We start from the raw sequence: 14,711 nt of genomic DNA, 5'->3' as shown, positions 1-14,711 counted from the left end.
GCCCATTGCTGGAGGGGTTGGCGGAGGTCACCGGCCTTGGGCGAGGATGGCCGACCCTTCTAGGCCTAGGTGAGGCATCGTCGGTCCTTGTATGGGGCTGGCGAGGCTTCCATAGATCTAGGCAATGCCTAGCCTTCACCTGGGCCAGCAACCGTCACTAGGCCTAGGCGAGTGCTGGCGTCACCCAAATATAGGCCCTTGCCTAGGCCTATAGAGGGTCGTCGGCCCTCACCCGAGGTGGCCGGCCCAACACCGGCCCCTCCGGCGATGGGCAGCAATTGCAACTCCCACCTACGAGAATGAGCCTTAGTATTTTTTTTTCAGTTTTTTTAAAGTAAAATTTAGATTTTTTTAGTTTTAAATTTAATTTAAATAAGATTTGAATAAAATAAAATAAAAAGCCACGTAGGAGAGAGAAATTCATTTAAAAATGCAACGTCAGCATTTTCCGTTAGACAAATTGACGGTGTTTACTTTAGGACTTGATTGACTCAATTGGACAAGTTTTAGAACTTAATTGCGCTTTTGCAACGAGTTTTAGGACTTCTAGTGAACGTACATCTTTTTTAAAAAAGATTTTGTCGCACATAAGACGAATTATGGAAGCAATTTTGATACCTAAACTCAAGTGCCGATTTTCCTATAAGGTGTGCAAAAAATTTCTTTAATTGATTTCGCTTGATAATTGCCATCGAGGATCTTGCTTGCGACTTGGATTACAAATGTCCGAACCAATCTGAAAATGCCCGCATGAATTTACTCTTCTCTTAATTAATGCAAAAAACTTGAATTGTAGAAAGTATTTGTGTAAAAACATTAGTCGAAATGAGCTAAAAGAAATACTATGTCAAGTTGCGTTCACATGGATTTAGCAAGCGTAGCAGTAGGACGAAAAAACCCCTTTTAATGTTGTCTTTTTGACGTTGGTGGAGTTGTGACATGAGAGGCTTTAATCTTTTTGGGCGTGTACATCGAACGATTCCTGTTTTGTCGACGCCCACCGATTCGATTGTCGTGGGCACCCCGCCGACGTTTTCGAGGGGAGTGAAAACACTCCTTGCAGAAGAAAAGCATCTTTTGGCTAAAAATAGAAAAAGAAAGAGAATGGTTATCAGAATGCGGAATTTTGCTCCATGATGATAAACTTCAATGGTGGTTTTACCATGGAGTTCCGACCCGTGGGATAAGGAAAGTAAGTCTTTTCCTAGGTTGAAATTTGTGCGTGTAGAACTTTCAGCATATGAAATATTAGTGAACAAAACGTTCACTCTATCAGCAAAAATTCAATTTCCTGGAAGTTGGAAGCCATAGGCGCAGGAAAGAGCCAAGGATGCCCCCAAAGGAGAAGCCAGTTTCAAAGAAGTTAGAGACATGGCCTTATGGACAATTGACATCAGCACACCAACTACTCTGAATTATTGGGCGCTATACTCGTGATAGAGATACAAGGGGCAACCTTTGAAACTGAGGTGGTTCACGAGAGTCGAGTCCAAGCCCGGATTGCACGGAACTTGTAATTCGTCACTTCCACAAGCTCAAAGTTTACCAACTTTGGGTTTCCAGCAACCAAAAAAGAAGAAGAGAGTACCACTTTGGAACTTTTGGGTGTCACTAAATCAGGATCGATTTCTTTAGCAGGAGGGTTATGATACTCTTTCTGTCCATATCCCCAATTCAAGACCTAAAGCATCCTCATTTATAATCTCTGTATAGTTGCCTGATGATGGAAGACCCATCCACCACCTAGAAAGCGAAATCAAGGATATAGATGTCTGCCTGGACTGTTGCGCCAGCCAGAACACGAAGCTCGGCTTGAGACATCGGAATTACTGTGGATGGGTATATAATCACAGCATACCACAATTTCCAACACGAGGCCGTGTTGTAAATAAGGCACAATTATGAATTATCACCAGTGCGACCCACCAATTCCCTTGGATAGAAGGAAAACTTCTTCTGCCCATCACTAGCAAGCAACTATAAGTGGACTTCAACCCACCTTTTCTAGAGTCTTGTTCTTTTTATCTTGACATTGAAACAATGCGTTCTTACCTCAATAAAGTCAGTTATTTGGCAGATGAAAAAAGTATCCCCAAGATAATTAGCTCTTGTGGGCTTATTAATCTCAGGTTGAAGCAGTGAACATTGTGGTATTTCCTGTTATATAACTACCTGCTCACGGGAATGATGAGCGAGCTATTCTGCGGAAGTTCATCTCGCACGGTTCAACTTGTCCCCAACCATTTCTAAAGGCTCTGTCCCTGTGGAAGCATGCAAAAAAACGAAAAGAAATTGCACACTCCCTACGCAGGTATTACCCTGTTCAGGTTCAAAGGGACTTTCTCAGCCTGATCCACCCCATCCCAGCAACAGCTAGGCTAGAGCAGATTCAGACACCCCTGGTGCTTTTCTTTGTCAATGGAACAGTCCAGGAAATAAATTAAAGAAAGAAGTGCTAAAGGGAACAATCGGCAGAAAGTTTCTTATTGACCGAGACAGATGAAACAAGCAGTAAATATCCAGAAAGATGCTTGACCAAACTACATACTCACCAACAGCATGAAACTAAAACTGCATATCGCGATCCTCAATAAGTCTATTTTGCTGCATTTTCAATTACTTGAAGTTCCCCAAACATATCGCCTATCACATGATCCTGCAAGGAGTTCCCATAAAACATCATAAGAGAGATGATTTAATCACATACAAAATTAGTGTCGTAAAGATGGAAAGTATGCTGCGCTTAGCTTAATTTGTTACAACAGGGAATGCAGAAAAGATTGTGGGGATTCCTACCTTCATCTCTCGGCGGACTTTACATAGTCAGCTGGCAAGTAAATTTCTCCACCTACTTCACCATGTTGCTCCCCACTGACAGTTTTCTTAGCGGCAAGAAATTCAGCACTCATAGTATCCATTCCATGCTTAATGGCTTCTTCGGCGGTCCCATAGCCATGCTCTTCAGCATACTTCCTCACATCCTCTGTTATCTTCATAGAGCAGAATTTAGGTCCACACATCGAGCAAAAATGTGCAACTTTAGCTCCATCTGACGGCAGAGTTTCGTCATGAAAAGACATGGCAGTCATGGGGTCCAATGACAAAGCAAACTGATCCATCCACCGAAATTCAAATCTTGCCTTGCTCAATGCATCGTCCCAGGCTTGAGCTTGCGGGTGACCTTTAGCTAAATCGGCTGCATGGGCAGCTATCTTATAAGCAATAACTCCCGTCTTGACATCATCCCTATTGGGAAGTCCAAGGTGTTCCTTCGGCGTCACATAACACAGAAGTGCAGTACCAAGAGCCCCAATATTGGCAGCACCAATTGCGGAGGTGATATGATCATACCCAGGAGCAATATCAGTTGTTAAGGGACCGAGAGTGTAGAAAGGAGCTTCATTACACCATTCGAGTTGCTTTTGCATGTTCTCAGGGATCTTATGCATCGGGATATGACCAGGACCTTCATTCATTACCTGAAAAAACAAGACAGGGAAGTTTGCAATTTAAAATGTCAACCGAGATTAAAAAGTGAAAAGAACAGCCATCGCAAGTTAGAACTCCAAAGCCAGTTTATCTAGTGCTACATGAAAGAAATGACGAGCTTCATAGCCAATATGCATTCATCCTTATGTTTGGATTGTGCGTAAAAGATCTATATATCTTTCATTGAAAGAATAAAAAAACGGTATAAGCTTAGAGGTTTACAAATAAAGTGCCAACTCCCAAAGGAACGTTGAAGTGACTGTTTTGCAAGATCATATGAAACAAGAAAGAGATTTCCCATGCATATAGGTCTTAGGGGTGTCTTAAAGTTAAGCAGTCCAGCATATTAAAATCTGTTCTCAGAGAATACTTTTTTAACCGAGGATCCTTCCTTCCAGCGTGTATCATCTTACCTGGACATCCTTTTCCCAAGCTCTACGAGTCAGTTCCCCTTGGGTCAGAAGCTCAGCAAACTGTGCAGCGTCATTAGCATCATATATTGATCCAGGTCTCAGACCATCACCTATGGACAGTGCAACATCATATTGATTGCAGATATCCAGTATGTCATCCCAGTGCTCATAAGCAAAATTCTCCCTGTGATAAGCCAAGCACCACTTTGCGTGGATAGATCCTCCACGAGAAACGATCCCTGTCATGCGCTTCGCTGTCAAAGGAATGTACCTGAGTAGAACCCCGGCATGGATAGTGAAATAATCAACCCCTTGCTCAGCTTGTTCAATCAAGGTATCCCTGAAAACCTCCCAGTTAAGATCTTCCGCAATTCCATTCACCTTTTCAAGTGCTTGATAAATGGGTACTGTCCCCACTGGCACAGAAGAGTTACGGAGTATCCACTCACGGGTCTCGTGGATGTGGCGACCTGTGGAGAGATCCATCACCGTATCTGCACCCCACATGGTTGCCCACTGAACCTTATATACTTCTTCCTCGATGGAACTTGCGACAGCAGAATTTCCAATATTAGCATTAACCTTTACAAGAAAATTTCTTCCGACAACCATTGGCTCCAGCTCTAAGTGCTTCTTGTTGGATGGAATGATCGCCCGTCCTCGAGCAACCTCAGACCTAACAAACTCTGGGTCTAGATTCTCACGAGTGGCGCAATACAACATTTCCTCAGTTATGATTCCCTGCTTAGCATAATACATCTGGGTGTATCTTGGTCCACCGAGCTTCTCCCGCCGGTCAATCCAATCTTTCCGCAACTTGGGCAGCCCTGTTTGTCAGTAAAAGTCACGTCCACATATGAATAAACAAAGCAAAGTTCTTAGATATTTAAGCACCAAATATAGAGAACTGACATGACAGCCAAGATGTAATGCTATAACTTTAGTGAGAAAGTCTATCTACATGCCACCCATAAGGTAGGCCAGGTCCAGTTCAGAAAAAGAAAAAATGCAGGCATAACCAAACTTCCAGCTCAGCATGACTCAATGAAATCCCATTCTGACAAAGGGTCGCGACCTTTCCTGGTAAAAAATGGTGCCTTACAGGAATGAACTACCCAAATAAAGATATTCCCAAGTTTATATTTTCGGAGCTCAGCCTGACCTACGGTGCAATAACGACATAAAGACCATCATGTACATGATACGAGCACTTCCCTATTCTTTGTTCTATGGAAATGGCGAGAGCAACCAAATAAAAACATCTTGATCAAAGATAATTATACTCACATTTACGAAGTGAAACCTTCCAACAAAACCATGTAAATCATAAAACAAAGGGGGAAAAAAGTAGATGTCTTATGATAAGAAATTAGCTTATGTCCATCTCATGGGATTTCGACAGCAGATAGGAACGAGGTCCTAGCGAGAAGCGTGAAGTAAGGCAAAATGCCATATACATACCAACACGAGGGCTAATGTTTTGAGGTCCACTTGTGTCATAAGTGTCAAAGTCTGGTTCATTTCCACTGAGGTGAACCCGTCGGAAAGGAACTTTCAGTACATGACTAGTTTGCTCATGAATGACTTCCCTACAAAGCAAATAATACATATGTAAATGTCCATGTTACTTCATGCATCAGAATGCAAACCCACACTTTATATTTTAAGGTGACTGAATTTCCCAGCAGCAAGAACTGAAAGCAACAAACCTGTATTCTTTTGAGCTCTTTGGAAAACACTGATCAAAGGAAGGAAGGGGCAAAAAATCAGGAGCGGCAGGGTCAAGTGTATGCTTCTTTTGTTTGGTTCTCTCAGAATTCGATGCTGGTGGATCAAAGGTCAATGTGGCTTTGGGACCCGAGCTTCTCGAAGGAGGACAGAATTCCTTCTTGCAAGCACTCGAAGAACGGCCCCAGGCATCGAATCCCGGCAGGAAGGCAGAGCTCGGAAACTTTACAGCAGAGTGACCGCCGTTGTTGCACAAGACCGACGCGAAGGTAGCATTTACTGATGCCATATCTGCACGACAAATAGCCAAATTGCCAAGGATTCAAACAGTCATCTGAACAAGCAACAGAAAATGCAGTATATCTACTCGAGGCATCCGGGACAAAAAGAGATCTCTGTTTGCGAAACCCAGCATCATCAGGACGGGAGCAAAAAATTCACACATCATCTCCCATCAGAAACTAGTTATGTGAAAAGGCCACAAACAGTCCCAAAGTAGGCAGAGAATAATAAATAAGAGATGCGGAATCACTATCGTCTGAAGGAACGAACGTACCGGAGCGAATCTCAGACCAAAAGTTGAACTGAACTTCCCCTGAATCTCAAATTTCACGATGATGTCTGCATCTCCGAGGAGGCAAACATCAACACACAGATCGTGCGATAAAAAAAAAACAAAACCAACACGCAAAACAAATCTGAAGAACATAACCTCCACGCATCAAAATGCATACATGCGAAACGATCCTGAAACAGCGAAAGCATCGAATTCCTGGAAAGAGAGAGAGAGAGAGAGAGAGAGAGAGAGAGAGAGAGAACCTGGTTGAAGAAGAAGCTCGTCTTATCTCTTCACGATCTCACGCACCCCTGAGAGCTCTAGTTGGGAGAGACAAGTTCACGAGTGCGAGTGACTTTATAGGAAGCCGAGAAGGTTTTACCAAAAAAGCGAATGCCCGCGTGGCAGTCCGGGCCAAAAGATATTTTCGTGGAATCGCCCAGGGAAACAGTCAAAAAACGGCATCTAATTTAATCACTTGCCGACGTTGAATTCCGCCTCGTATAAGGAAAAGGGAAGGACAATCGCTCGCTGGTTTCCCATGTCTGGACCTGCCAGTTCATGGGTGAGAAATGTTTTGCTCTCTACGAGCTTCGTCTGTGACTCGGCATTGCTGCCTCATTTGGCTGGTGCATCATGCAGTACGCATGCACCACCTCACTGCCTCGTCATCAGAAACTACTTACCTAGTTCCAAATTGATCGAAACCGAGCCCATTTGAACCGTCGATTATTTCGAATGGGTTCTGGGTGGATCGCAGGCTGTGAATTGTGACGTACTTAGACGAATAGATCGAGCTCTAGACATGGATCAAAACGCCAACTTTCTCTCTTTTGCTCTTCCTTTTTTTATCTGCTTAGCTTTGACATGTAGAAGTCCTCATTAAATGGTCGAACTGCGTGATTATAGGAGAAAAAGCGAACCGATAAACGAGAGGGAAGATTGAGAGAAATGAAGAGAGCGGAAGACTTCAACCATACATTCTGCTAATATTGAATGAAAAGAATGGATGGAGCAATTGAGATGGTTGCATTATGGAAAACGAACCCCAAAGAGGAATCCCTTTCCATTCTCTCCTTTTTTGGTAGTACATAGAATTTGCGCGCACGAGAGAATATTTCTTTTCATCAATTGACGACATAATTGCTATGCGAGCATTTGCTTGAAATTGCAATTCGAGATTTCACTAATTCTCTCTCTATGAAATCAGTTTCGCTAGCTGTAATACAACATGGTGTCGTAAAACATTACGACGCTAGTCGTAATTCTTTGCGAACATTAAAAAAAGTGTATCTTTTGTTTAAAGACATCGCAACATCCCACGTGTAACCAAATATAAAAACATCTTCCAAAAAGAGTTGTATGGTATAAAATGTATACCATATAACTCTGAGACGAGGAATTTCTCCAGCCACTCAAGCCCAACGACGGCTAGATACTTTCCTCGCAGATGAAAATTGCTGCAATATAGACCAGTCGACTCTGCACAAGCCTAGTGGTCCTCCCCAAGCCACCCATTTCAGGTTGATCGTGTCATTTTGTTCCGATAGCAGAAAAAGAACTGTTGGCTAGCGTCGTTTTCAGAGAGCAACACAGATATTTTAGTCCCGCATGCAAAAATATCAATCAATCATATGCAATCGACCATAGAGGACAATCGTGTGCCTTCGCGAAATCCCCGTAAGATGTCCTTTGCATGATAAGCATGGACGTGGCTCCTTCCTTCCTAGTGCCCACCAATACAGGATCCTACACTTCGCCCATGGACAAAAAACAGATTCCAATGAACATTAGAAAAGAGAGTCTAGTCCACTCTAGTCCCTGACTATCGAGCTTTTTATTGCGTTCGCACTTTCAAAAGCTACAAAATTAACAAACACTAAGAGGACAATGTGATGAGTCCGTCAAACATAACCCCACCTAGCCTCGACTCTGTAAAACGACCTCCAAATAGTTTCAATATCCAATTCATGACAAATTGCATATCCATCCAAAATCTGCTCTCTATGATTAGACATTCGCAAACAAGTCTGTATGGAAGTATGTATATACATCACATATCTACATATAGCCTCTATCAACACACCGAATGCCTATTGACAGAACATATCAGGTATACATCTAAGAAGGCATGAATTGCAACAGCCATGACAGTAAAAAATACCCAAGTACACAACAGCCATCGCACCTCGACCACCACCAGCCAAATAAAGATCTGGGATGTGGCCGTTCCTTTACTTTCTTGATGGCAAGGCACTGCAGACTGCTCACAGAGCATCCCGTCTTCAACTTCATTGCTGCCAATAACATTAGACACTCATGGAGAGTTGAAAACCAAAGAATATACTGGCCTGTGTCAAATTGACTCGAAAACTTAAGGTTACTCCGATGTGTATGTAGTTGCAAGGTTACGTCGTCTCTCTGACCACTCAGGCGTGGAAACGAAGATCTGCATCTTCTGCATTTGGGTTGCAATAGAAGAGCAGATAGACTGTCATCAAGACCCCATCTCCATCTGCAAAGGCAGTAAAGACTCTTGCTTGCACTGGATGAAAGCGGTAAGCTCAGCTGGTGCAACCACTGCTTTCAGCCATTCTTGTAGATCTTCACCCTCTACTTTTTCTTTCTCTGAAGAAACGCAAATAGTATATAACCAATAAGAGATAGTTAGACACCAAAGAGCCGAACCTCAATTGATTCTCAATATAACCATCATGGTGGAGACATGCAATAACTAACTAACAGATATGACAAGGTAGCATAAAAAGGCAGAATGCACAGAAAAGGGCAAAGGAGTCAGGTGGCGGGAGTAATTACCTTCCAAATGTGCACCAAGACCCTCCAATACTGTACGATTAGCACGAATCACAGAGAGTGCTACATCCATTGCAGATTGCAGCAATGCTTTAACCTCTCTTTGTACAAGATCAACAAGATGCCCCTGTCATTACAATAGCAGATCAATCACACTGCAAAAGCACATACTATTCCTGCACCAGGGTTATTGGGACTGGTTTCTTGTCCTAAAATGAGTCACTAAGAACAGTGCGAGATAGAAGAGAAATAATGTACAAGACCTGATCTCTTCCCCAGGGAGCTCCTCCGCCGGATTCATCAATCCCACCCCCAGAAAGTGTTGCCAAAGATACCGGTCCTATTGTCTGATTAAGGCCATACTCAGCTATTGCCTTGTATGCCATGTCAGTTGCTCGCCGTATATCATCAAGTGCACCTGTTGATACCCGTCCTGAATAAACAATCTCTTCTGCTGCACGTCCTCCAAGAAGAGTGACCAAGCGACCACGTAGCTCGTCTATGAAGAGTAGATATCTATCTTCATTTGTTGGAGGAGTATAAGTAAATCCAAGTGCACCACCTGATCTAGGCAAAATGCTCAACTTCTGAAAGAACATGAACGATGCATGTTATTGTGCCATATATGTCTTCAATACAAAATATGTTCAGCAAAATATGTACATCAATCAAAATATCATTAGGATGTTTGGAGCTATGATTCAATAGAATGTGGTAAAGAAATCTTAGCTTATTTTCAAAAATTGACAGCAAGTATCCACATCAACCATAACTTCATTTATAGTTCCCAAACAATAACAGCTGAGATCTAACTAGTAACAGAAAGGATGATGCAAAGTCAATCAGCACAATGCATCCACTATATAAATGCAGGAAAGGTAAATAAAAGAAACAAGCAAAACCACCATAAAGAAAAGAAAAAAGACAAGGTGAAGGGCAAAAACAGAAACATACAGCCTATATAACCCATTAGCAACCAGCAAAACATGATCTCAAAATATTGGGTAAGGCAAATACTGCAATTCCATTAAAAATAAGCTAGGAATTATAACTCCATTCTGAAAAAACCATCATTTTAAATTTTCGCTAAAAATTTCACTTGAAAAAACTGAACAATATTAAGAAAGAAAACCCACTGCGTGTGCAGTACAATCAAATTCTTAGGCACCACATATAACCATGCTATTTTCATGACAGCAAAGGCCTTGACAAAAAGACCAGGACTAGCTAAGTCATAGCTAGAATATACCTCAACCCGTGGCTGTCCAGGAAGCAGATTTGCTACAGCAGTGCCTACCACTGCATGACCAGCTTCATGGCGTGCAACAACTGCCTTCTCGCTTCCTTGCAACTTCACAGTTTTCTTCTCGATGCCCTGGTACAGGTTAACAAAGAGACCATTTATCTTACCAAACAACTACAAGCTTCTACACGCTTGTTGGTTCATTATCCAACATTATTGGAACCAAGAGACGTCTATTGAATCATTTGCAATCTCAGAGGAAATGAAGTATGAAAGCCATGATTATAATAAAGCAATAAATCTAATAAAAAAATTAATTTAAGACAAGTAATAGCTCGAGTGGGTGCATACTCCACTGTAAAAGTGTTTACACGTGAAAGTAGAAAAACACACATAATCATCTAGAGATACATTAAACCACAGACTAGTAATTCGGCAAGCAATTCCACACAATAGGAGGCAAAAGATGTTAGATATGATCAAATAACTGCACCAGAGAGAGAGAGACTTACGGCTATTGATCTTTCTACCGCTTGAATGAAGTCAGCCTTCTGCACAACAAGTTTGTTCTGTCTACCTGCCAACAAAGCTGCCTCATTCACTAAATTTGCAAGGTCAGCCCTGCACAAAATTCAAAAGACATTTTAATAAGTTAGGCCATGATTACAAGTCGCGCCGTTCCATAGATTGGCACACCATGAGGAGAGTTGAGATTGAAAATTACCCAGTAAAACCAGTTGTCATAGAAGCAATGACAGTGAGGTCAACATCTTCTCCAAGAGGAAGTTCTTTCTTGGAAACGTGAACTTTAAGGATGGCTTCCCTGCCTGTTCTATCGGGTGCTTCCACCTAAAGAGTCCCAGAAAAAGTCATTTCTTGAACGTAAATATTTATCACTTTTTGGATTAGGGGATAGAATAACCAACCGTAACCACACGATCAAATCTCCCAGGTCGACGAAGAGCAGGATCCAGGACATCTGAGCGATTGGTTGCTCCAAGAACAATAACAGCAGAACTGCTGTCAAACCCATCCATCTCCTGCAATGAGATTAACGATAACTTATCCTCCATATGATCTTAATATATACTTCCAAAAGGAACTTCTCAAATGAAGCTTACAGTCAGCAGCTGGTTCAAGGTTTGCTCTCTTTCATCATTGCTGACAATGCGAAATTTACCATCACGACTTTTTGCCACAGCATCTATCTGCAAGACAGAAAATGTTTCGTGACAACCGACCAAAGAGAAGAGGCTCGAAGATGTTCGTGCAGGAAATATGTAGACATTCACCTCATCTATGAAAATAATAGATGGAGCCTCCTTCTTTGCCCGTGCAAAAAGATCTCTCACACGAGAGGCACCCATGCCAACATACAACTCAACGAACTCGCTAGCGGAACAACTTATGAAAGGCACTTCAGCCTCACCAGCCACAGCCTTAGCTAGAAGTGTTTTACCAGTCCCTGGAAGACCTACCTGTTCAATAAACAAAGCCCTAAAAATCATCCACCGAAATTCAGATTAAAAGAATGCATAACTATCTCCCCAAACATAGAGAAAATAATACCAACAACAATGTAATTCCGCATGAAAAGTACTGGTTAAAAAGATGTTGTGATACCAGAACAAATATCAACAAATTTTCCTAAAAGTTGCAAGTTATTCGCAAAGAACAAATCATAAACACTTGTTGAGGAGTTAATGACTCAAAATGACATGAGGCTTCAGGTCCAATGGACTAATAGCGATCCCGGTCAGTAATCACAGCTGCTGCCCATCATATGCGTGAAGTAGTATTGACCATCAAGTCCTTCGAAGAGGCATACAACTATCATAACTGCATACAGCATCCACACTAAAAGGAAGCAACTTCAATCTCATATATGATGAAATGTGTTGGACATCAGTTGATCCAATTTTCCAGAAGTAATCATGGACATCGATTATATTCCGTAAAAACTCACCAAAAGGACACCTCGGGGAGGCCGAGCACCAACCCGCACGTATCTGTCTGGATTCCTGAGAAATTCCTGAGCAGTAAAGAACAGCAGTAAATAACATTTCCTGAATAAACATGAAGCCTTCAGGATTATGACTAGATTTTGATTGTAGTACCATAATGAACCGAAGGAGGCCTGACATACCACAATTTCTTCCAATTCCTCCTTAGCCTCATCGACACCTGCAACATCCGCAAAAGTTATTGTTTCACCCTGATCGGACATTTTTGTGCCAGCACCACCCCCAGATTTGCGGCTCCTAAGCTGACCAGCAGTATGCTGCATCAAAAAAGTACCCAATTAAAAATTATTACAGCCTTAAATTCAAGGTATGGAAACAATAGGGAGCTGGCACAACCTGAGAGAAGCTCACAGGAAACCGGTGTAGAAGACCAGCAAGCACTGCTGCGTAGAATAGAGTTATCTGCAGAAGCAAAGTAAAATAAATGAGGAGACTCTGTCTCATTCTGTACTAAAAAGAGCAAAAAAATTAATATAAACTCCGCTATGCAATTAAGTAATTTGATTCAAAGGTAACATTTAGCCTTCTGCACAGTTTCCTAAAGCATATATCATCCATCCATACTCTCTTCAACAAAATCCACATCTTTAAAAGACCGGAACTTTTCGGAAGATCTACATTGGTACGTCTCAAAAGAGAGAACATCCCTTCACTATAGTAGAACAGAGAACATTGTTAACTTCTTTTAGAATAGAAGAGAAGGAGAGTAGAAGGCCTGTCCAATAGGTCAAGCTTAACACTAACAGCGATAAAATGTTAAGACCATTCGACGGATACTTACTCTAACAGGTTGATCGACGACAGATCGCAGAGCACTCATTCTATTCACTAATAATTATACGCATTCTTCATCCATAAAATACACTGCAACATACATGCAATTAATCTACAAGAGCACGAGTCGCGTGTCATGGAAAAATAGATAGAAAAATAGATCAAGTCTCAAACCTCATAATCTACGGAACAGAAAACAAATTTTCCATCCAAAGAAGCAGTCAGAACAATCAAATCATTCCATGAACACTAGTTAGCGAGATATAACAAAAGTATTCAGGGTGCAGAACATCAATGAAAGAAGGTGACCTTTTACTGAAAAAAAAAAACAAATTCATGCTAATCATCTACCTCAATCATAATTCGACAACTTCATGGAATTGCAAAGCGACGGGAAATCATCCGCCTAAAACTTACCAATGCCGAGTTTAAGAATCCGCCAGACCTCTTATCAGGTGACCCAAACTCGACCTGATTCTCGAGCATTTTTTCATAAGGAGTTTTAATATCCGTAGGCCTTGTCGTAGTGTAAATGATTCTCCTAGTTGGAGCCACACTTCTTATCAATGACTCCGACTCCTGCAACCTACTCACACTTCCCACCTCACTCTCTCCACTGCTAGCCTCGGACTTCAGTTTAAACAATATGTGCACTCCATCGACCTCCACCTTTTTCACCTGATCAGTATTAATTTTGCTCAGGAACTCACTGTACGGAACGCTAACGTAAGCCACCGGGGCTTTCGGGTCCGAACCGGGCAACGGGATCCCCGGCCTAAGCAACCGCATGACGAACATAACTATCCCTAATTGCAAAAGCAAGACCCCAATCTCCTGCGCCTGGATTATCGGCTGCCACCGCCACTTCCCGCCTTTAGACCACCACCACCACCAGTTCCCCTTCCCTTGCTTCTCCCTCCTCTTGTTCGAACCCGTCCCCGGGTTCTGATTAACATTGACTCCGGCCCCGTCCCCGGCCTTGGCCTCGCTCTTCTCGCTCGGGCTCGCGGTCGAGTCGCCGTCCTGAGTGCTGGCCAGGATTCTGGAATCCCTCAGCCCGTGACTGCGCAGGGAAGAAGCTCCCCACAGGCTCGACTTGCCGGAGCCGGCCGGGGCAATCGAAAGGTGCCCGCAATTCAAGGAGGCGACGGGCGGGGGATTGGAGGCGGAGCGATTCGAATCGTGATAGAACCTCCGGGATTGATGCAGGAACAAGCTCAATCCGCGGGAGCAGTGAAATCTTCCATGGATTGCGGGATGGAAGGACTCGACAGCGATCATCTCGAAACCCTAGAAAAGGGAAGAGAAAAAGATGGAAACGTTTTTCAGTTCGGATGCGAGGGCGGGATTAATCTATCTGGGCGTTTTTGTGTGATCAACGAAGCTCTGCGACACACAGAGAGGGGAAAGAGAGGGAGAGACGAGAGAGAAGGAGAAGAGGGAGGGAGGTGGGGTCGAGGTGAGAATTGCAGCTTGAAATCTGGGCCGTCCGATGGAACGGACGGATGAGGGTGGTGGGGAAATCCAGTAGCGGCGCGTTGCTGTTCTTATTTTCTGGTGTCAGTTGCTCCATTCCGTGGGCTTTTCTCGATTTGATTTCGATACGTTTTTTTATTTGGGTCGGAAAAAAAAAGAATCGCTCACTCCGTTGGCCGTCGTTGTCCTAGGGA

The 14,711-nt window shown here is 42.8% G+C and overlaps 1 protein-coding gene across 6 annotated transcripts; it reads right to left on the bottom strand.

Annotated features, from left to right (window-relative positions):
- Positions 1–734: 734 nt before the first annotated feature.
- On the bottom strand, positions 735–14,433 carry LOC115683921 (phosphomethylpyrimidine synthase, chloroplastic). Of its 6 annotated transcripts, XM_056310199.1 has the most exons (15): positions 13,459–14,418; positions 12,604–12,669; positions 12,390–12,524; positions 12,210–12,275; positions 11,536–11,721; positions 11,365–11,451; positions 11,170–11,283; positions 10,968–11,092; positions 10,752–10,864; positions 5,612–5,921; positions 5,364–5,491; positions 3,903–4,729; positions 2,797–3,479; positions 2,553–2,656; positions 2,033–2,399 (listed from the first exon to the last, which is right to left on the bottom strand). In XM_056310199.1, exons 1-13 carry the CDS (start codon positions 14,320–14,322, stop codon positions 2,799–2,801), a joined length of 3,702 nt encoding a protein of 1,233 aa, XP_056166174.1. In that variant the 5' UTR covers positions 14,323–14,418; the 3' UTR covers positions 2,033–2,399; positions 2,553–2,656; positions 2,797–2,798. The 6 variants fall into 6 exon arrangements, with proteins under 6 accessions (XP_056166172.1, XP_056166174.1, XP_056166171.1 ...); XM_030608581.2 differs by lacking the exons at positions 2,033–2,399; positions 2,553–2,656; positions 2,797–3,479; ... (1 more) ...; positions 5,364–5,491; positions 5,612–5,921 and adding exons at positions 8,172–8,814; positions 9,004–9,127; positions 9,264–9,587; positions 10,250–10,375 and having other exon boundaries at positions 10,756–10,864; positions 13,459–14,433; XM_056310197.1 differs by lacking the exons at positions 10,752–10,864; positions 10,968–11,092; positions 11,170–11,283; ... (4 more) ...; positions 12,604–12,669; positions 13,459–14,418 and adding exons at positions 735–1,081; positions 6,187–6,251; positions 6,450–6,608 and having other exon boundaries at positions 2,173–2,399.
- Between the last annotated feature and the right edge of the window lie 278 nt (positions 14,434–14,711).

This window comes from Syzygium oleosum, unplaced genomic scaffold, assembly GCF_021117445.2.
Source record: "Syzygium oleosum isolate NSW1041296 unplaced genomic scaffold, Sole_v2.1 Sole_v2.03, whole genome shotgun sequence".
In the NCBI taxonomy this organism is placed as follows: domain Eukaryota; kingdom Viridiplantae; phylum Streptophyta; class Magnoliopsida; order Myrtales; family Myrtaceae; genus Syzygium; species Syzygium oleosum.
The sequence above is the reverse complement of the archived record's forward strand: the minus strand, read 5'-3'. Positions and strand labels throughout refer to the sequence as shown.

Coding starts and splice junctions, on each gene's coding strand:
- LOC115683921 (XM_056310199.1), bottom strand. CDS start 14,322: ATGATCGCTGTCGAGTCCTTCCATCCCGCAATCCATGGAAGATTTCAC. Junction 12,525..12,603: donor TTCCTGTGAGCTTCTCTCAG/GTTGTGCCAGCT, acceptor TTTTTGATGCAG/CATACTGCTGGTCAGCTTAG. Junction 4,730..5,363: donor AAACATTAGCCCTCGTGTTG/GTATGTATATGG, acceptor ACTGACAAACAG/GGCTGCCCAAGTTGCGGAAA.